The following is a 22,918-nucleotide window of genomic DNA, read 5'->3' on the forward strand; positions in this document are numbered from 1 at the left end:
TGAGCGCAGCACCTCATGACATTAAGAGAAAGACCAGCGAGAGCTTGTTCCCACTGGGACAGCTGCTTCACTGAGACGACTGTCACTTCAGACTCCTCAGCTTCCAGGGAAACCATCCCAGTCACTCACCGCTCAATCTCATCTCACTCAGGGAGCCCCTCATAGAAGTAGAAGACCAGGTGCTTGATTAAATAATTTAGTTGGCAACTATAAACTACTGTCACATGAAGAATATAGGCAGATGTCTTTACCTGTGAATGACTTTGAGGGTTTGGGAAGGGAGAGAACAGAAAGATATGAAATGACTGTGATGTGTCAACTTTTATTTATTAAAAGCACTGGGCTATAAGTTGTGCCCTCCTTCCCCTGACTGCTGGTCACATCCTCCCCTTCCTGTGCAGCCTCCTGCTGTTGTGCTGATGGTGGTCTTTCCCCACCATCTTCATCATCCCCTTTAACATTCAGAAGCAAAAAGTCTTTCTTTATATTGATGTTATATAGTACACAACAAACTACAATGATCTGGAGACTCTTGCTGGGATGTATTGCAGAGATTCATCCAGGCACCTAAAATGAGCCTTCAGAATTGCTCTGGTTTGCTCTATCACAATTCTTGTACTGACATTACCCGCCCCCCCCCCCCCACCTCCTCGTTGCAGAAGCCTTACTGGAGTTGGGGACAGCTCCAATCTCAAATCAACCATCCTGATACATGGCTTTCAGGGCTGGTATGGTAGGTTGTCGAATGCTGAAAGCATCATGGCAGCTTACTGGGTAATGGACATTTACATGCAGGATAAAGTAATTGGCATTGCACACTGGCTGCACATTAATGGAATGAAAGTCTTTCCTATTCATGAAATGGAGATGGTTGTTATATGGGGCTTTGAGTGCCACATCCATTCAGGAATTGCTCCTTGCATCTGTTGGAACCCTACCAGTTTACATAAATGCATAACTCTCTTTCTTTGTTTGTCTGTTCCATTGAAATGAAGTGCCAATGGAAGACAGCATCAGTGACCTTTATGCAATGATAAGCTGCTGCCTGACTAATGCGGCAAAGGTCACTAAATGGTGCATGGAAGGATCCAATTGTAAAGAAATTCAGGGCAGCGGTGACTTTGACTGGTATAGACAATGCAGTTCTCTTAGTGGAAGTGGGTTGCAGGTCTTCAGCCAACAGCAGACACCTCCTCAGCAGCCTCGGGGTGGGTTGGGGGCAGGGGGAGGAGAAGCACAATCTTCTGAGACAGTGAAGCACAGGGAAAACAAAGTAAACATCTGTAAACCCCAGTGAATGGGAATCTGCCTGTAGGAAACAAATGTCTTCAATGCTGCCTCATTCTAAGAGTCTCTAATCAAGCTTCTTCTGTCTCCTCATCCTCTTCATAATATAGCGGGATTCCCATTTGTGATATCCATGTCCCTAGATCAAAACTGCGCTTTGCGCAGAGCTGAATAAACTGTAAAAATTCTGACAGACCCTCACAAACTTCTACCCTCACAAACTTTCACCATAAGCAGTGCCACGGAGGTCTAACAGTTGCAAAACATAAGAGATAAAAACTTACCCGCGTGTCCTATTTTGCTTTTTAACCCATGGTCAGCTATCCATCGTAACAAAATGATTACAGCCAATAGACCATTTCTCAAATCAATATTTCACAACTCCACAGCAACCAAGAATGAAGTAGGATGACAAGGTATTTGCTGCACTGAAAGTTTTTTTTTATTAACGAAATATACACACATTGCCCTACCATCAAGCAGTTCTTTTTGGTTACTTTGGTGGCTAAATCTTCAGTCGTTCAGGTTCAATTATTTGGATTGGATTGGATTCAAGCAATGGACAGAAAGAAAACAAATAAACTGAGAAACAAACACAGAGAGAGACAACCTTTTCAAAGTGTGCATTTTCAGATCTTGCAAGACCCAGACTAATTGATAGTTGTTGATAATCTGATGATGATCATGAAACAACAATCATTATTTGAAGTTGTAAAAAATCTCCTATATAAATAAGCAAATGTGCAATTAACCAGAAATCATAGGGAAATGACTAAGTAACTGCCTGAAAATATCAACTATCACAATAAAAACAAGGTAAAAATCAGCAATAAAGAGGTGACACTATTGTAGCAGATAAATGGACAAATGTGGTAAATAATCAAAACTTCAAAGAACTGGCAATAAGCCTGAGGTAGCAATAAGTTTGATGACCGCAAGTGAGTCCCACAAGAGTTTTTGGAAGTAACAATGTTACAAGCGAGCACTTGCGATCAATTCCAAATTCAGAGGAGAAAGTGGTCTTGAGAAATAATGGTTACTAACAGTTTTCCATCAACAGAAGTACAATGCACTTATATAGTAGTTTATACTATAGATTATTTGCAATGCCCACTGGAGATATCCAACGGTCACAAAATGATACTCTACAAGCTTTGTATGCTAAAGTTAAGCACCAAGGTGGTTAGACCTAAAATAACAGATCCCTATTTTATATGGGATTTCATCTTAGATAATTTAATTTATGGTTAATACAGCAGAGTGCAGTAACCAGCGTGGCAAAAGTCATCTTCCTGAGTCAATTTTATTTCTTAGTGGGTTTTAATGCACTATTCTCTTGAGTATGCTGTACAGACCACCCTTTCTTCAGATAAATGTTGCTGCTGATGGAATAATGCACCACTCATTAAAGGGGTGGTCAACTGGAAAAGGAAGGCGACAAGATTTTAAGCAAAACCTCTTAATTTTTACAGAATTGTTCTTTCAACTCATTGGTCTTGCTATGGCCATGGCAGGAGCGAATAAGTTACTAAAACTCTGATACCTTTCTTTGTTTTATTACTATTTATCAATCCGCCATTGCACTGAATTCTTCCAGCTCTGTAGCAATGTACTGGATGGTGGTGGGGAGGGGGGCGGGGAACCAGTGCAAGTGTCATCATTTGGTTGCTATCTGAATCTCCAGCTACCAGTTCAAGCACAGCAAAGCCAGGAAGCTTAAAAGGCAGCAAACTTGATTACAGCAGGAGTCACATGACCAGTGGGGAGACAAACAAAAAAAATCCCTGAAAGGATCTAGGGATAAAAAAAATGCAAAAATTAAAAATTAGGTTAAAAATATGAAATAAATACAAAGTTAAACCCTGAATATTTGCTCAGTCCCTTTTAAAATCTCAGCATTTAAAATTAAAAATAGAAGTTAAAATAAGATATTGTATTATGGATAAAGATAAAGACATTGCTGTCACTGAGATGTACAAAATGTATTAAACCTGGCAGAATAGACATTAATGTTTCATCAGGTAAAATCCAAAATATTGAAATGGAAACAGCTCAAACATACTAATATTTTATCTGAAAGTTGTTGGTTCATAAAGTGGTAGTATTTTCCCTTACTATGAATAATTCAATTCCCCATATTCTCTTTATCAAAGTTAATTCGAAAATAAATCTCTCCATTATTGTCTATTAGACTCTCCACAGATCCACATTATCTCCATATCCCCAATGAAATACCAGATGGGATCCTCCAGTTCCTGAGATTTGAGATGAATGAAGCAGAGAGGCAGCATTGCATGCCTTTGGAAACAAATGTGATGCCTGCTCGATGAGATGTGCTAGTGTTATCAGGTCATGCAGAGGGATATCACTCTTGCCACCATCTCAGAAGTTTCTGTGTTCAACCCACATTGCAGAAGTTGCAGCACATAAGCTAGGCTGACATTCCAGTGCAGTACTGAGGAAGTACTACATTGTCAGAGCCACCGTCCTTCAGTTAAGACATTAAATCAAGGCCTCTCAAAGAAGAATGGTGAGTCTTTTTAATATCCTTGCCAACATTCCTTCGTAAACCACCACCACCACCAAGAACAAATTAACTGGTCATTCATCTCATTGCTGTTCATGAGATCTTTCTGTGTGCAAAAGGGCTCCTGGATTTGCCGACACAACAAGTCATTTCACTTCAAAATAATTAACGGTGCATTCATTTTTTTCCTTACATCTCTGAAGAACCTTGGGACTTTTTTTTCTACATTAAAGCACTTTATAAGTTTAAGTCGTTTTATATATATGAAGTGCTGAGACATATCTGAGATGTGATAAGGCATTATTTAGACACAAGTCATTCTTCATAATTTCTGCTGCTGCGCTGAATTATCACAGTGCCTTATTAACCATGATTCACTCCACATGATATCAAGAAACAGCTGAGTGCACTGGATACAGCAAAGGCTATGGGCCCCGACAACATCCCGGCTGTAGTGCTGAAGACCTGTGCTCCAGAACTAGCTGTGCCTCTAGCCAAGCTGTTCCAGTACAGCTACAACACTGGCATCTACCCAACAATGTGGAAAATTGCCCAGGTATGTCCTGTCCACAAAAAGCAGGACAAATCCAATCCGGCCAATTACCGCCCCATCATTCTACTCTCGTTCATCAGCAAAGTGATGGAAGGTGTCGTCGACAGTGCTATCAAGTGGCACTCAGTCACCAATAACCTGCTCACCGATGCTCAGTTTGGGTTCCGCCAGGACCACTCTGCTCCAGCCCTCATTATAGCTTTGGTCCAAACATGGACAAAAGAGCTGAATTCCAGAGGTGAGGAGAGAGTGACTGCCCTTGACATCAAGGCAGCATTTGACCAAGTGTGGCACCAAGGAGCCCTAGTAAAATTGAAGTCAATGGGAATCAGGGGAAAAACTCTCCAGTGGCTGGAGTCATACCGAGCACAAAGGAAGATGGTAGTGGTTGTTGGTGGCCAATCATCTCAGCCCCAGGACATTGCTTCAGGAGTTCCTCAAGGCAGTGTCCTCGGCCTAACCATCTTCAGCTGCTTCATCAATGACCTTCTCTCCATCATAAGGTCAGAAATGGGGATGTTCGCTGATGATTGCACAGTGTTCAGTTCCATTCGCAACCCCTCAGATAATGAAGCAGTCCGAGCCTGCATGCAGCAAGACCTGGACAACATCCAGGCTTGGGCTCATAAGTGGCAAGTAACATTCACGCCAGATAAGTGCCAGGCAATGACCATCTCCAACAAGAGAGAGTCCAACAACCTCCCCTTGACATTCAACAGCAATACCATCGCAAAATCCCTCACCATCAACATCCTGGGGGTCACCATTGACCAGAAACTTAACTGGACCAGCCATATAAATACTGTGGCCACAAGAGCACGCCAGAGGCTGGGTATTCTGCGGCAAGTAACTCACCTCCTGACTCCCCAAGCCTTTCCACCATCTACAAGGCACAAGTCAGGAGTGTGATGGAATACTCTCCACTTGCCTGGATGAGTGCAGCTCCAACAACACTCAAGAAGCTTGACACCATCCAGGACAAAGCAGCCCGCTTGATTGGCACCTCATCCACCACCCTAAACATTCACTCCCTTCACCACTGGCGCACAGTGGCTGCAGTGTGTACCATCCACAGGATGCACTGCAGCAGCTCGCCAAGGCTTCTTCGACAGAACCTCCCAAACCCGCAACCTCTACCACCTAGAAGGACAAGAGCAGCAGGTCCATGGGAACAACACCACCTGCATGTTCCCCTCCAAGTCACACACCATCACGACTTGGAAATATATCGTCTTTCCTTCATCGTCGTTGGGTCAAAATCCTGGAACTCCCTTCCCAACAGCACTGTGGGAGAACCTTCACCACATGGACTGCAGCGGTTCAAGAAGGCGGCTCAACACCACTTTCTCAAGGGCAATTAGGGAGAGGCAATAAATGCCGGCCTCGCCAGCGACGCCCACATCCCATGAACGAATAAAACAAGTGGCATCTGTGTGAAGGACTATGGGAAGCTCCTCATATAGCATGGGCTGCATAGACGAGGGGAACCAGCATTTTGTAAATCCAAGATTGAGAAAGTCAGGGGATAAGCTTGGGGATAGTAACTAGTTACATTCAACTCTTCGCTAAAAGGACATCATTTTTAAAAAATTAAACAAAAGTGCTGACAGTCGGAAGTTACTTGCATATGTGGTTCAAATGGAATGTTGTCTTTGTTACATAGGAATTTTTACATTGTGACAGCTTTAGAAATACCACTTTCTCTGCTGCAGTCACATAAATTCAACATCATAATCAGTGCTTACAAGGACAGCTAAACATGGCAATTGGTAGCAATATATGGGAACAATTCAGTACACCTAATTTGTGACAGTAGGAAGTGTAAATAGCGGCAGTAAGGGATCAGAAGTAGGAAATCCTTCACCCACCCATTCCATTTGTTAGAATCAGCGCCTTACTCCTGCAACCAAGTAGGAAATTCATCCAGACAGCAATGGTTAACTATCTGACTGCAGAAACAAGCAGCCATTGTGATAGGAGGAGTTGGAACACAGGTAAGAATGTTCCAAATGGAAGAATTCTTGACACAGGGAATGGGCAGAAAAGTTAGGCAACATATGGAGGTTTGTCAAAATTAAAATCAAGGTAAATGCCGCCCCCCCTCCCCTTCATTGTTGACCTGTACATTAACAGTGACAGACATATACAAATTAGGTTGGCAAATGGATAGCACAACATCCAGCTAAATTAAATTACCATTTCAGAAGTAATTTTTATCCCCCCCAACCCCCGCCCCACCATGTGGAGGCTCCGCTGCTTTCACTGCCTATAAGACTGCTGATGACCAGATTTCTTTAATTGCAGTCAAAATTGCTCTTAGGTTAACTGCAAAAGGCATTTCGATCTCCTGCCAGCTGTTCATTTCTAATCCACTATTACAAAGCGCTCCATCTAGCTACCAAGAGTAAGCAGAGCACTCCATGTTGAGGAGATTGAATATGAATCTCATCCCAGCACAAACGCAGGTTCAATTTGTCCAATTATTCTGAATTCCAATCACAGCTGTTTCAGCGTATGGAGGTGCTTAGCAACACCACGCAGTTCCCCATGGGGAACTCAAGAAAACTGACAGGTTAGTCTTGGGATTTGGTCTCATGTAACCCCAAGCAGCTGACTTAGCTTCAGTAGTAGAATTCCTGACCAAAGAGGTCAAGAAGGCAGGTAAAAAATAATTAATGACACTTCATTCTGGGAAAATGATGCAGACAAATAAGGATGGCCAATTAATAATTTATAACTTTTTATAAAATATAGATGTTGCACTGTAGTTCCCTCCTTTTTAAAAATGCTGTCTCTGCATCAGCATGTTCGTATACAAACGGGTACACGCTTGTATAATTTCTCACATATCAAATGCCAATAGTTCTCCTTCGCTAACTAGGCCATAAACACTTTGTTTTTCATTACCAATGTCATTCCTCCTATGTAGCCTTCTCATCCTGATGCACTGCAGGTAACTTCTCTTGAACAAAAAGTAAAGCACCTTGCATATATTGTACATCATAACATATGGTCAGGGATAAAGTATACAAATCTATGGCTTTGCCCATTAGTTTCAAACTTATACCTTGATTGTTATTATATTTTTGTCATGTGCAAGCAATAACAGTCACTTTAAACAAGCTGCTCCATTACTTACGTGTCTGCTTGCTGTCCTTAGGCAATTGCATCCTGTTTCTCTGACTGCTACCTTCCAGTATATAAACGTAGCTCTTCACTTCTTTATCGAAAACCTGAAACAACAAATGGCACTTGAGCTACAAAAAATAGAAAAGTTAAAGCATTCTGAATATGCTCATTGAACTTCTACTGAAAAAACAAATTTCTGGAGCACAACAGGAAAAGGCAATGCCAAAGTTAAGAAATTATTAGCAAAAGCTATGCTCAATATGCTGCTGCCACCTGTAAAAACCTATAACATGATAACTTTGAAATAATTCTGTTTCTCAAATACATATGGCCTACACTGGTAAATGGATTATGGCTTTCCTCCAACCTTAAATTGAAAACAAAAGAGGCTATTACACCACAGTGAGCTTTCTCAAACACATGCAACTCTGTGCATTTACAATTCTTCAATCTGGTTAGTTAAGGAGACACACATATGCTTGCCCTGTTCACACAGGTCCCAGATGCCCTGTAGAGGGTGCCATGCCGCTTCAATCTCCCACGTACAGCAACTTGCCATACAAAAGCTCATGGAAATTAAACGGGCAAGGGCAAGTCTAAAAAACAGCGGGTGCTGTTCGTTTGCCAACTACAGTAAATTCTGACCCAATACCTATACCAGAATACCTGCATACATCTACCTTCATGTCTGAAGACCTAGAAGTCGGATCACTAAGACCTCATTCAACAAATACAGCTGGCTCCATCAATTGATGCATCAAACAAAATTCAGACCCAGTTCAAAGAGTACTTTTATCAGTATTCTAGACAGCCATTTTAAATTACACTGGAGTTCAACATAGAATACAGGCTGACTTTGGATAAATTAGATTTAAAAACGATAATCCGGGACAAAATTAATAGTCACTTGGACAAGTGTGGATTAATAAAGGAAAGCCAGCATGGATTTGTTAAAGGCAAATCATGTTCAACTAACTTGAACGAGTTTTTTGATGAAGTAACAGAGAGGGCTGATGAAGGCAATACGGTTGACGTGTATATGGACTTTCAAAAGGCCTTGGATAAAGTGCCACATAATAGGCTTGTCAGCAAAATTGATACCCATGGAATAAAAGGGGCAGTGGCAGCATGGATACGCAATTGGCTAAGTGACAGGAAACAGAAAGTAGTGGTGAATAGTTGTTTTTCGGACTGGAGGGAGGTATTCAGTGGTGTTCCCCAGAGGTCGGTACTAGGACCAGTGCTTTTTTTGATATATATTAATGACTTGAACTTGGGTGTACAGGCTACAATTTCAAAATTTGCAGATGACACAAAACTTGGAAGGGTAATAAACAGTGAGGAGGATAGTAATAGACTTCAAGAGGACATTGACAGGCCGGTGGAATGGGCGGACACATGGCAAATAAAATTTAATGCAGAGAAGTGCAAAGTGATACATTTTGGCAGGAAGAACAAGGAGAGGCAATATAAACTAAACGGTACAATTCTAAAGGGGGTGCAGGAACAGAGAGTCCTGAGGGCATACATGCACAAATCTTTGAAGGTGGCAGGACAGGTTGAGAAAGTGGTCAAAAAAGCATACGCGATCCTGGGCTTCATAAATAGAGACAGAGTACAAAAGCAAGGCAGTTATGTTGAACCTTTATAAAACACTTTTTCAGCCACAGCTGGAGTATTGTGTCCAATTCTGGGCACTGCACTTTAGGAAGGATGTGAAGGCCTTAGAGAGGGTGCAGAAAAGGTTTACTAGAATGGTCCCAGGGATGAGGACAGACTGGGGAAACTGGAGTTGTTCTCCTTAAAGCAGAGAAGGCCAAAAGGAGGTTTGATAGAAGTGTTCAAAATCATGAAGGGTTTAGGTAAAGTAAATAAAGAGAATCTGTTCCCATTACCGGAAGGGTTGAGAACCAGAGGACACACCTTTAAAGGTGTTTGGCAAAAGAACCAAAGGCAACATGAGGAAAAACATTTTTATACAGCAAGTAGTTATGATCTGGAATGCATTGCCAGAAAGGGTGGTGGAAGCAGATTCAATCATGTCTTTCAAAAAGGAATTGGATGAAGACTTGAAGGGAAAAAATTTGCAGGGCTATGGGGAAAGAGGGGGGGAATGGGACTAACTGGATTGCTGTTACAAAGAGCCGCACAGGCTCGATGGGCTAAATGGCCTCCTTCTGTGCTGTAACCGTTCTATGATTCTATACGATGAAAAGTATCTCAAGAGGGCATAATTTAATTTAAATTTTGGTCTCACCTTCAGATAAGGGTAGCAGCAATCCCTGGGCCTATGCAACTTTAGAGCATACAGCTAAGGTAAGGCGATGTCTTATAATATCCTTTGACAAACTTAGACCATTTTGTGGGTTTAAAAAAATCATTAAGACAGTCTTTATAGTTCCTGTGTGTTGTAAATATCTCCACACTTGAAAAACTGTTAAATCATTTCACAATTCTGAAACAACATTAATTATAATTTACTGTAGTACAAGCATACTAGGAAAAATACAAGGGACTACCATTGGATGGAATGGGGAATTCAAAACAGATTGCAATTACACTGCAAAATCCATTGTAGTGGTGGTCCTCAGCATGTAGGGCTGGATTTATCACTAATTCATAATCAGCGGGCAGATAATCCAACCTATGAGGCTCAAATATTGGTTGCCAAAACCAATTTGAGACTTATGTGCAGGTTTTCCTTTGATTGTAGTTACCAGTTCAGCACTGGACTTCTGCAATGTCCTGCAGGCTGCTCCAGCCTGCCGGGAACGTTGAACAGCTGATTAATGAACTGCTTTCTGTCTTCTCTCATTTAGTCAAATTAATTCAGTATATTGATTTAGTCTCCAACTGCCATTAAGCAGAATGCATTAACCGGCAATGTAAATAGTGTCGTTTAGTACTGAGCAGCATTTGGCTCAGAGAGCAAGTAGGAAACTAAATGAATGGGACTAAATTAATAGTACTAAATGAATTTCACTAAACAAGAAAGGATGAGAGGCGTGGCAAAGCAGCTGATTAATCACCTCTTTCATATGCCCAGCAGTGCTGAGCAGCATAACACATGGGAATCAAGCATAAAAATTAGAAGTTGTTTTGAGACAAAGTCATGCCAAAAACAAATAAGTCAGCCCAGGAAAGGGACAGGGCACATGGTTTCTTATTTTTCTCCAAGGAGCGAAGTGAGATTGATTTAAGTAATTCAAAACAAGTGACACTGTTACTCTGTATATTCACTCACTGTCTCTGAAATAGACAGTTTAACAATTGGTACCTAGTCTTGTTTCACCGAGGGTTTCTCAGTCTGCCTTTGAAAAGACTGGAAAAGCATATGTGGGGCACATGTGAAAGACACGATATTCAGTTCAGATCGCAAGGAGGCCCTATTGTTACACCCCTGGGTTATGCTATGGTATCGTTAGATATTGGCTAGCATAGGCACACTCCTAAACTTAAGATGCTCACACCACTTTCGAGAGTAATGAGTACATTGTACCTGAGACAATATCCAAGGCAGAACCTAAACTTGTAACAATTTGCTTTTCAAAGCTGTTAACCTGTCAGCTAAAAGGGGAGCCTGACCGTAAACTATCTTTGCCGACTTTATATCATTCTTGGAAAATTTTGAATGCAACTTTTTTTTTGTTATAATTGATGCCCAGCTGATACTGAGTTACAATGATAAACGTAACAATACAATCGTATCAATTCTATCAGTGAATTACATCTGCTTGTGTTCTTTTAATGTTTGGTATTAATATGTTGCTAATTGGGTTATCATAAGCGTTTTAAAGAAACGTTACCTCGTGATTTTGTAGTGTGACTTCTTCTTTGATGATTTAGCAAGAAGAAACTAACTCAGTGGTGTACCTGGTGTCCTAAAAAGGGTGCACTGAGCTGTTATTTGAAATGTCATTTGGACCAGTTAATGCAAACTAACTAACAAACTAAACTTTAAGCATCTAACAAACCCTAGATGTGGACAGTAAATTTCCAGATGGTTCTTTGATCAGGAGTTAAGGATTTGTTCAGTCCCCTTTAGGTCACATACCGTGTAAGATTTATGGATTGACCAACCGCAGCATTCTATATAGTCCATCCAAAATTGTTTCAAAGAAAGTAAGGTACATCAATTTGAACTTTCTTTCAATGATGCAAATCATTTATATTATATAAATAGCCAAATCAAATTCACACTGATGAAAACTGGATTCACCGATGGGGTTAGATGAAGTAGGGAGGGAGGAGGCTCGTGTGGAGCATAAACACCAGCATGGACCTGTTGGGCCAAATGGCCTGTTTCTATGCTGTACATTCTATGTAAAAATAAAGGCGGCAGCAATAAATCTTGCAGCTTTTCTCGATGCGTGCTCGGAAACATTGTGAGTGACAATTGTTCCCCTTGCACAAAAAAGATTGATCAAATAGACCCTGCAAAGATTCCTGAATTATAAGGCATGATGTGGAGATGCCGGTGATGGACTGGGGTGGACAAATGTAAGGAATCTTACAACACCAGGTTATAGTCCAACAGTTTTATTTGAAAATCACAAGCTTTCGGAGGCTTTCTCCTTCGTCAGGTGAGTGTGTGATTCCATGGAAGGTACCGCATATATAGTCAGAGAACAATGCCTAGTGATTACAGGTAATCTTTCCAACTGCCCGTTGTCAAGGCAATCAAAGGAGTCGAATAGTGTTCAGACACCACACACAGGACCACCGAATACACAAACGGTCAGAACCCAAAGGCAGGGAGAGACAGAGAGAGAGAGAGAGAGAGAGAGAGAGAGAGAGAGAGAGATCCGAAAGGAAGAGAGAGAGAATGGTCAGTTGTATTAAAAACAGATAACTTTTTTCGCTGGTGGGGTTACGTGTAGCGTGACATGAACACAAGATCCCAGTTGAGGCCGTCCTCATGGGTGCGGAACTTGGCTATCAATTTCTCCTCGACGATTTTGCGTTGTCGTGCGTCTCGAAGGCCGCCTTGGAGAACGCTTACCCGCAGATCGGTGGCTGAATGTCCTTGACTGCTGAAGTGTACACCAGTATCCCCCACGATGACGGCATCGCTGCAACAGCCTCAGTACTCAACACCAACAACCAATCTCCAGACGCCATCCTACAACTCATCCGCTTCATCCTGGATCACAATGTCTTCACCTTCGATAACCAGTTCTTTCCCCAAACACACGGAACAGCCATGGGGACCAAATTCGCACCCCAATGCACCAACATTTTCGTGCACAAGTTCGAACACGACTTCTTCACTGCACAGGACCTCCAACCAACGCTATACACCAGATACATGGACGACATTTTCTTCCTGTGGACCCACGGCGAAGAATCACTGAAGAGACTACACGATAACATCAACAAGTTCCATCCCACCATCAAACTCACCATGGACTACTCCTCAGAATCGGTTTCTTTCTTGGACACACAAATCTCCATCAAAGACGGACACCTCAGCACCTCACTCTACCGCAAGCCCACGGACAACCTCACGATGATCCACTTTTCCAGCTTCCACCCTAACCACGTCAAAGAGGCCATCCCCTATGGACAGGCCCTGCGAGTACACAGGATCTGCTCAGATGAGGAGGAACCTACAGACATTGAAAAACGCCCTTGTAAGAACGGGATATGACGCTCGACTCGTCGATCGACAGTTCCGACGGGCCACAGTGAAAAATCGCATAGACCTCCTCAGAAGAAAAACATGGGACGCAACTAACAGAGTACCCTTCGTCGTCCAGTACTTCCCCGGAGCGGAGAAACTACGCCATGTTCTCCGCAGCCTTCAACATGTCATCGATGACGACGAACACCTCGCTAAGGCCATCCCCACGCCTCCACTACTCGCCTTCAAACAGCCACCTAACCTCAAACAGACCATAGTTCGCAGCAAATTACCCAGCTTTCAGGAGAACAGCGTCCACGACACCACACAACCCTGCCACGGCAACCTCTGCAAGACATGCCAGATCATCAACACGGATACCACCATCACACGAAAGGACACCACCCACCAGGTACATGGTTCATACTCCTGTGACTCGGCCAACGTTGTCTACCTCATACGTTGCAGGAAAGGATGCCCCGGAGCATGGTACATCGGCGAGACCATGCAGACACTGCGACAATAGATGAACGGACACCGCGCAACAATCGCCAGACAGGAGGGTTCCCTCCAAGTCGGGGAACACTTCAGCAGTCAAGACATTCAGCCACCGATCTTCAGGTAAGCGTTCTCCAAGGCGGCCTTTGAGACACATGACAACGCAAAATCGTCGAGCAGAAATTGATAGCCAAGTTCCGCACCCATGAGGACGGCCTCAACTGGGATCTTGGGTTCATGTCACGCTACACGTAACCCCACCAGCGAAAAAAGTTATCTGTTTTTAATACAACTGATCATTCTCTCTCTTTCTCTTCCTTTCGGATGTTTCTCTCTCTCTCTGGCTTTGGGTTCTGACCGTTTGTGTATTCGGTGGTCCTGTGTGTGGTGTCTGAACACTATTCGACTCCTTTGATTGCCTTGACAATGGGCAGTTGGAAAGATTATCTGTAATCACCAGGCATTGTTCTCTGACTATATATGCGGTACCTTCCATGGAATCACACACTCACCTGACGAAGGAGAAAGCCTCCAAAAGCTTGTGATTTTTAAATAAAACTGTTGGACTATAACCTGGTGCTGTAAGATTCCTTCCATGAATTCTAAGGGATGTGGAAGCATTCTCTTTAATGGTTATCCTTGAATAGTATTCAAGCAGGCATCCATTACAGTAAACAATGAGTTAATGGTCCAAGAAATGTGTTTTCTCAGTGGTATTTACAACATCTCAGTTAAACTACCTGAATACCTAATAATACAGGAATTTACATTTTGCAATAACTAACACTGAGAACAATTTACATAGAATAGCAATGCAAAGGAATCTAAGCAAACAAACAATCGGCTGTGTTTTAGGAAGTAGACCTGTATTAATACCACATTTAGGGTAAATGCCCCCATTGAAAATGCTGATAAATGTAATTGCAAACCTGATTGGCTGTTGAAAATCTAAGCCAGCATTCATAATTTTTGCAACTCCACACATATTGGCCAAAAACAATCCAACTTTGCCACGGATCATAGGAATCCTCACACTGAGTTCCGGAAACACAGCAGGCCATTTTTAATTTGGATCTACCCTATCAAAAATCATAATTAAAGACAAAAAAAGCCCTTGGAAGTAGTGGAGAGGGTTGCTGAGGTAGTGCAGTTGATGTGTACATGGATTTTCAAAAGGCATTTGATGAAGTACTGCACAATAGACTTGTTAGCAAAATTGAAGTCCATGGGGTTAAAGGGACAGTGGCAGTGTGGATACAAAATTGGCTAAGAGACAGAAAGAAGAGAATAGTAGTGAACGATTGCTTTTCAGACTGGAAGGAAGTATACCGCGGTGTCTCCCAAGGGTCGGACAAATATATCTTTTTGATATGTATGGACTTGGGTACACAGGGCACAATTTCAAAGGTTGCAGATGACACGGAACTTGGAAATGTAGTAAACAGTGAGGAGGATAGTAACAGACTTCAGGAGGACGTAGACAGACTGGTGAAATGGACAGACACATGGCAGATGTAATTTAACTCAGAAGTGTGAAGTGATGCATTTTGGTAGGAAGAATGAGGAGAGGCAATCTAAACTAAATGGTACAATTTTAAAAGGAGTGTAGGAACAGAGAGACCTGGGGGTGTACGAAAATAAATCTTTGAAGGTGCCGGGACAAGTTAAGAAGGATGTTAAAAAAAAGTATACAGGATCCTTGGCTTTATAAACAGCGGCATAGAGTACATCAAGTTTACATCACAGAAACAGGCCATTCGACCCAACTGGTCCATGCCAGCATTTATGCTCCACACAAACCTCCTCCCACCCTACTTCATCTAACCCAATCAGCATACCCTTCTTTTTCTTTCTCCCTCGTGTGTTTATCCAGCTTCCCCTTAAATGCATTGTGTCAAATACTCCTTGAGGTAGCGCGTACCACGCTGAGTAAAGAAGTTTCTCCTGAATTCCCTATTGAATTTATTAGTGACTATCTTATATTTATGACCTCTAGTTTTGGATTCCCTCACAAGTAGAAACATTTTCTCCAGGTCGACCCTATCAAAACCTTTCATTATCTTAAAGACCTCTATCATGTCATTCCTTAGCCTTCTCTTTTCTAGAGAAAAGAGCCCCAGCCTGTTCAGCCTTTCTTGATAAATAGGTATGGTCAGTTCTGGTATCATCCTTGTGAATCTTTTTCGCACCTTCTCCAATGTCTCCATTTCCTTTTTATAATATAAAGACCAGAACTGTGCACAATACTCCAAGTGTGGTCTAACCAAGGTTCTACACAAGTTTAACATAATTTCTCTGCTTTTCAATTCCATCCCTCTTGAAATGAACCCAAGCACTCAGTTTGCCTTTTTTGTGGCCTTATCAACCTGCGTCGTTACTTTTAGTGATTTGTGTGTCTGTATCCAGAGATCCCTTTGCTCCTCTACCCCTTTTAGACTATTATCCAAGCAATATCGGGCCTCATTATTCTTTCGACCAAAACGCAACACCTCACACTTATTTATATTGAAATTCATTTGCCAATTACACACCCATTCTGCAAGTTTATTAATGTCATAGAATCATAGAAAGGCTACAGCACGGAAGGAGACCATTTGGCCCATTGAGTCCGTGCCAGCTCTACGCAAGAGCAATCCAGCTAGTCCCACTCACCCGCCCTATCTCCGTAGCCCTGCAAATTTTTTCCTTTCAAGTACTTCTCCAGTTCCCTTTTGAAGGCCATGATTGAATCTGCAAACACCACCCCCAACCCTGGCAGTGCATTCCAGATCCTAACCACTCGCTGTGTAAAAAAGTTTTTCCTCATGTCACCTTTGGTTCTTTTGCCAATCACCTTAAATCTATGTCCTCTGGTCCTTGACCCTTCCACCAATGGGAACAGCTTTTCTCTATCTATTCTGTCCAGACCCTTCATGACTTTGAACACCTCGATTAAATCTCCTCGCAACCGTTTCTGTTCCAAGGAGTACAACCTCAGCTTCTCCAGTCTATCCACGTAACTGAAGTCCCTCATCCCTGGAATCATTCTAGTAAATCTCTTCTGCACCCTCTCTAAGGCCTTCACATTTTTCCTGAAGTGTGGTGCCCAGAACTGGACACGACTCCAATTGCGGCCAAGTCAGTGTTTTATAAAGGATCATCATGGCTTCCATACTTTTGCCTCTATTTATAAAGCCCAGGATCCTGTATGCTTTTGCAAACCGCTTTCTCAACCTGCCCTGCCACCTTCAACGATTTGTGCTCATATACCCCCAGATCTCACTGTTCCTGTACCCCTTTTGGAGTTGTGCCCTCGAGTTTATATTGCCTTTCCTCGTTCCTCCTGCCGAAATGTATCACTTCACATTTTTCTATGTTAAATTTCATCTGCCATGTGTCCGCCCATGCCACCAGCCTGTCTATATCCTCTTGAAGTCTATCACTATCCTCCTCACTGTTTGCAACACTTCCAAGTTTTGTGTCATCTGCAAATTCTGAAATAGTGGCTTATACACCCAAGTCCAACTCATTAATATATATCAGGTAAAGCAGTGGTCCCAGCACTGACCACTGGGGAACACCACTGTCCACCTCCCACCTGTCCAAAAAACAACCATTCACCACTACTCTCTGTTTCCTATCACTTAAGCAATTCTGTATCCATGTTGCTGCTGCTCCATTATTCCATGGGCCGCAATCTTGACAATAAGTCGACCGTGCGGCGCTTCATCAAATGCCTTTTTGAAGTCCATATACACCACGTCAAAGGGGTTGCCCTCATCTACCCTCTCTGTTACCTCATCAAAAAACTCTATCAGGTTAGTTAAATACAATTTGCCTTTAACAAATCCGTGCTGGCTTTCTTTTATTAATCCACACTTGTCCAAGTGACTATTAATTTTGTCCCGGATTATTGTTTTTAAATCTAATTTATCCAAAGTCAGCCTGTATTCTATATTGAATTCTACTGTAATCTAAAATGGCTGTCTAGAATACTGATAAAAATACTCTTCAACCTAGGTCTGAATTTTGTTTGATACATTCATTGATGGAGCCAGCTGTATTTGTTGAATGAGGTCTTAGTGGTCCTACTTCTAGGTCTTCTGACATGAAGATGATGTATGCAGGTATTCTGGTATAGATATTGGGCCAGAATTTACAGTGGTCAGCAAACAAACGGCACCTGCCGCTCGTTAGACCTGCCCTTGCCCACTTAATTTCCATGAGCTTTTGTATGGCAAGTTGCTGTACATGGGAGATTGAAACGGTGTAGCACCCTCTACAGGGCATCTGGGACCTGTGTGAACAGGGCAAGCTTATCTGTATCTCTTTTACCAACCAGATTGAAGAATTGTTAATGCATAACACAGAGTCGGAACCTGGAAGTTTAAGGTCGAATTGATGATAAGCCGACCACGCGGCGCTTTATCAAATACCTTTTGAAAGTCTGTATACACCACATCAACTCCATTGCCCTCATCTATCCTCTCTGTTATTTCATCAAAAAATTCAATCAAGTTAGTTAAACACAATTTGCCTTCAACAAATCTGTGCTGGCTTTCCCTAATCAATCCACACTCGTCCAAGTGACTGTTAATTCTGTCGCGGATTATCGTTTCGAAAAGATCCCCCACCACCGAGGTTAAACTGATTGGCTTATAGTTGCTGGGTTTATCCTCACACCCTTTTTTGAACAAGGGTGTAACATTTGCAGTTCTCCAGTCCTCTGGCACCACCCCTGTATCTACAGTCGTTTGGAAGATTATGGCCAGTACCTCTGCAATTTCCACCTTTATTTCGCTCAGCAACCGAGGATGCATCCCATCCGGACCAAATGTCTTCTTGCATTTTGACACATTCTTCCTTTATATTAATTACAACCCCCAAATTGGTGTCGTCCGCAAATTTTGAAATTGTACTTCCGATTCCCGTGTCCAAATCGTTAATGTAAATTGTGAACAACAGTGATCGCAGCACGAATCTTTGTGGAACAACACTTCCCACCTTTTGCCAGTCTGAGTAGCATTCCCTTAACCACTACTCTCTGCTTTCGGTTTTGTAGCCAGCTTGCTATCCATTCTGCTACCTGTCCCGACTGTACGGTAGCATAGTGATTATGTTACTGGACCAATAATCCAGAGGCCTGGACTAATAATCCAGAGTCATGAATTCAAATCCTGCCATGTCAGCTGGCGAATTTAAATTCAATTAATTAAATAAAATTCTGGAATAAAAAAAACTAGCATCAGTAATGGTGGCCATGAAACGACCAGATTGTCGTAAAAACCCATCTGGTTCACTAATGCCCTTTAGGGAAGGAAACCTGCCGTCCTTACCCTTTCTGGCCTATATGTGACTCCAAACCCACAGCAATGTGGTTGATTTTTAATCACCCTCTGAAATGGCCTAGCAAGTCACTCAGTTGTAAAATCTCACGACGAAAAGTCGTAATAAGAATAAAACCGGACAGACCACTAGGCACCGGACACAACAAAGGCAAACCAAGCCCAGTCAACCCTGCAAAGTCCTCCTCACGAACAGCTGAGGACTTGTGCCAAAATTGGGAGAGCTGTCCCACAGACTAGTCAAGCAACAGCCTGACATAGCCATACTCACAGAATCATACCTTTCAACTAACGTCCCAGACTCGTCCATCACCGTCCCTGGGTATGTCCTGTCCCACCAGCAGGACAGACCCACCAGAGGTGGCGGTACAGTGATATACAGTCAGGAGGGAGTGGCCCTGGGAGTCCTCAACATTGACTCCGGACCCCATGAAATCTCATGGCATCAGGTCAAACATGGGCAAGGAAACCTCCTGCTGATTACCACCGACCGCCCTCCCTCAGCTGATGAATCAGTCCTCCTCCACGTTGAGCACCATTTGGAGGAAGCACTGAGAGTAGCAAGGGCGCAGAATGTACTCTGGGTGGGGGAACTTCAATGTCCATCACCAAAAGTGGCTCGGTAGCACCACTACTGACCGAGTTAGCAGAGTCCTGAAAGACACAGCTGTCAGACTGTGCCTGCGGCAGGTGGTGAGCGAAACAACACGAGGGACAAAACATACTTGACCTCGTCCTCACCAATCTACCAATCGCAGATGCATCTGTCCATCACAATATTGGTAGGAGTGACCACCGCACAGTCCTTGTGGAGACCGTCCCGTCTTCGCACTGAGGACACCATCCAACGTGTTGTGTGGCATTACCACCATGCTAAATGGGATAGATTCAGGACAGATCTAGCAGCTCAAAACTGGGCATCCATGAGGCACTGTGGGCCATCAGCAGCAGATTTGTATTCCAGCACAATCTGTAACCTCATGGCCCGGCATATTCCTCACTCTACCGTTACCAACAAACCAGGGGATCAGCCCTGTTTCAATGAGGAGTGTAGAAGAGCATGCCAAAAGCAGCACCAGGCGTACCTAAAAACGAGATGCCAACCTGGTGAAGCTGCAACTCAAGACTACATGCACGCTGAACAGCGGAAACAACATGCTATAGACAGAGCTAAGCGATTCCACAACCAACGGATCAGATCAAAGCTCTGTCATCCTGCCACATCCAGTCGTGAATGGTGGTGGACAATTAAACAACTAACGGGAGGAGGAGGCTCTGTAAACATCCCCATCCTCAATGATGGCGGAGTCCAGCACGTGAGTACAAAAGACAAGGCTGAAGCGTGTGCAACCATCTTTAGCCAGAAGTGCCGAGTAGATGATCCATATCTGCCTCCGCCCGATATCCCCACCATCACAGAAGCCAGTCTTCAGCCAATTCCATTCACTCCACATGATATCATGAAACAGCTGAGTGCACTGGATACAGCAAAGGCTTTGGGCCCCGACAACATCCCGGCTGTAGTGCTGAAGACTTGTACTCCAGAACTAGCCACGCCTCTAGACAAACTGTTCCAGTACAGCTACAACACTGGCATCTACCCAACAATGTGGAAAATTGCCCAGGTATGTACTGTCCACAAAAAGCAGGACAAATCCAATCCGGCCAATTACCTCCCCATCAGTCTACTCTCAATCATCAGCAAAGTGATGGAAGGTGTCGTCGACAGTGCTATCAAGCGGCACTTACTCACCAATAACCTGCTCACCGATGCTCAGTTTGGGTTCCGCCAGGACCACTCGGCTCCAGATCTCATAACAGCCTTGGTCCAAACATGGACAAAAGAGCTGAATTCCAGAGGTGAGGTGAGAGTGACTGCCCTTGACATCAAGGCAGCATTTGACCAAGTGTGGCACCAAGGAGCTCTAGTAAAATTGAAGTCAGTCAATGGGAATCAGGGGGAAAACTCTCCAGTGGCTGGAGTCATACCTAGCTCAAAGGGAGATGGTAGTGGTTGTTGGTGGCCAATCATCTCAGCCCCAGGACATTGCTGCAGGAGTTCCTCCGGGCAGTCTCTTGGGCACAACCATCTTCAGCTGCTTCATCAATGACCTTCCCTCCATCATAAGGTCAGAAATGGAGATGTTCGCTTATGATTGCACAGTCTTCAGTTCCATTCGCAACCCCTCAGATAATGCTGCATGAGGGCTCGGACTGCTTCAAGACCTGGACAACATCCAGGCTTGGGCTCATAAGTGGCAAGTAACATTCGCACCAGATAAGTGCCAGGCAATGACCACCTCCCCTTGACATTCAATGGCATTACCATCGCCGAATCTCCCACCATCAACATCCTGGGGGGTCACCATTGACCAGAAACTTAAGTGGACCAGCCACATAAATACTGTAGCTACAAGAGCTGGTCAGAGGCTGGGAATTCTGCAGCGAGTGACTGACCTCCTGACTCCCCAAAGCCTTTGCACCATCTACAAAGCACAAGTCAGGAGTGTGATGGAATACTCTCCACTTGCCTGGATGAGTGCAGCTCCAACAACACTCAAGAAGCTTGACACCATCCAGGACAAAGCAGCCCGCTTGATTGGCACCCCATCCATCACCCTAAACATTCACTCCCTTCACCACCGGCGCACTGTGGCTGCAGTGTGTACCATCCACAGGATGCACTGCAGCAACTCGCCAAGGCTTCTTCGACAGCACCTCCCAAACCCGTGACTTCTACCACCTAGAAGGACAAGGGCAGCAAGCACATGGGAACACCACCACCTGTACGTTCCCCTCCAAGTCACACACCATCCCGACTTGGAAACATATCGCCGTTCCTTCATCGTCGCTGGGTCAAAATCCTGGAACTCCCTTCCTAACGGCACTGTGGGAGAACCTTCACCACACTGACTGCAGCGGTTCAAGGAGGCGGCTCACCACCACCTTCTCAAGGGCAATTAGGGATGGGCAATAAATGCTGGCCCTGCCAGCAACACCCACATCCCATGAACGAATTTTAAAAAACGTGCCGGCACAGGCACGATGGACCGAATGGTCTCTTTCTGTGCTGTATCATTCTATGATTTGTTACACATTCATTGCAATGTCTCTACCTGAGGAGAAACAAGCAACTTTTTTCATTGAAGGGGAAGATCTATTACTACTTGTAATAGATCTTGCTCATGGCAATGACGTTTGTCAGTAGTACTTCACTGTCATACTGATGCAGACAGCAGCTGAGAATGTGCAGAGTCCAATCATATCACTGCATTGTGCATGCCATCCCAAGAGCACTACAACAACCAGAAGTAGACACAGTAAGTGGATTGCTTAGATTGTAAACAGTGTGGCTTACTGGAAATTTGAACGACTGATTCCGGATTCCAAGCCAAATTACTTATCAATATAAGTAAAATATAGACAGGACATGCTTTTAAAAAAAAAAGTACATAATCTAGGCTGACATTTAAGTATAGTGCTGAGGGAGCGCTGCACTGTCAAGAGATGCTGTCTTTTGGATGAAACGTTAAACCTGCCCTCTCAGGTGGACGTGAAAAGATCCCCAGCGTCCTGGCCAACATTCATCTCTCAACCAACACCTAAAACTGATGATCTGGTCATTTATTTCATCACTGTTTGTGTGCAAATTGTCTGCTGCAATTCCTACATTACAACAGTGACTACACTTCAAAAGTACTTAATTGGCTGTAAAGCGGTTTGGAACGTCCCGAGGTCATGAAAGGCACTATATAAATGCAAGTGTGTCTTTCTGTTTAAAAAGTCCAGAGTCATCCGAGAGAAAGGTATTTGCAAATAACTTCAAACCTATTGGTAAACAATGGCAACTTGCCCTACCGCCCTCCATCAGAAAAATTTTTGTACGTACAAATAGGATTGACTGTCCTGGTTTACATTTTGCTCATCTGTCTTCTTTGTTCTTCTTTAGGCAAAGAAGTGAGTACCTGGCATGAGGA

The 22,918-nt window shown here is 43.4% G+C and overlaps 1 protein-coding gene across 2 annotated transcripts in view; it reads right to left on the minus strand.

Annotated features, from left to right (window-relative positions):
- The window catches only part of cfap20dc (CFAP20 domain containing), a 365,860-nt gene that overhangs the window by 338,142 nt on the left and 4,800 nt on the right, over positions 1–22,918 (minus strand). For both annotated transcript variants that reach the window (XM_067998825.1, XM_067998824.1), the window contains one exon: positions 7,507–7,600. In XM_067998825.1, the coding sequence (XP_067854926.1) occupies positions 7,507–7,600 (94 nt within the window). The remainder of the gene's footprint in view (positions 1–7,506; positions 7,601–22,918) is intronic.

Source organism: Heptranchias perlo, chromosome 17 (assembly GCF_035084215.1).
Source record: "Heptranchias perlo isolate sHepPer1 chromosome 17, sHepPer1.hap1, whole genome shotgun sequence".
Lineage (NCBI taxonomy): Eukaryota > Metazoa > Chordata > Chondrichthyes > Hexanchiformes > Hexanchidae > Heptranchias > Heptranchias perlo.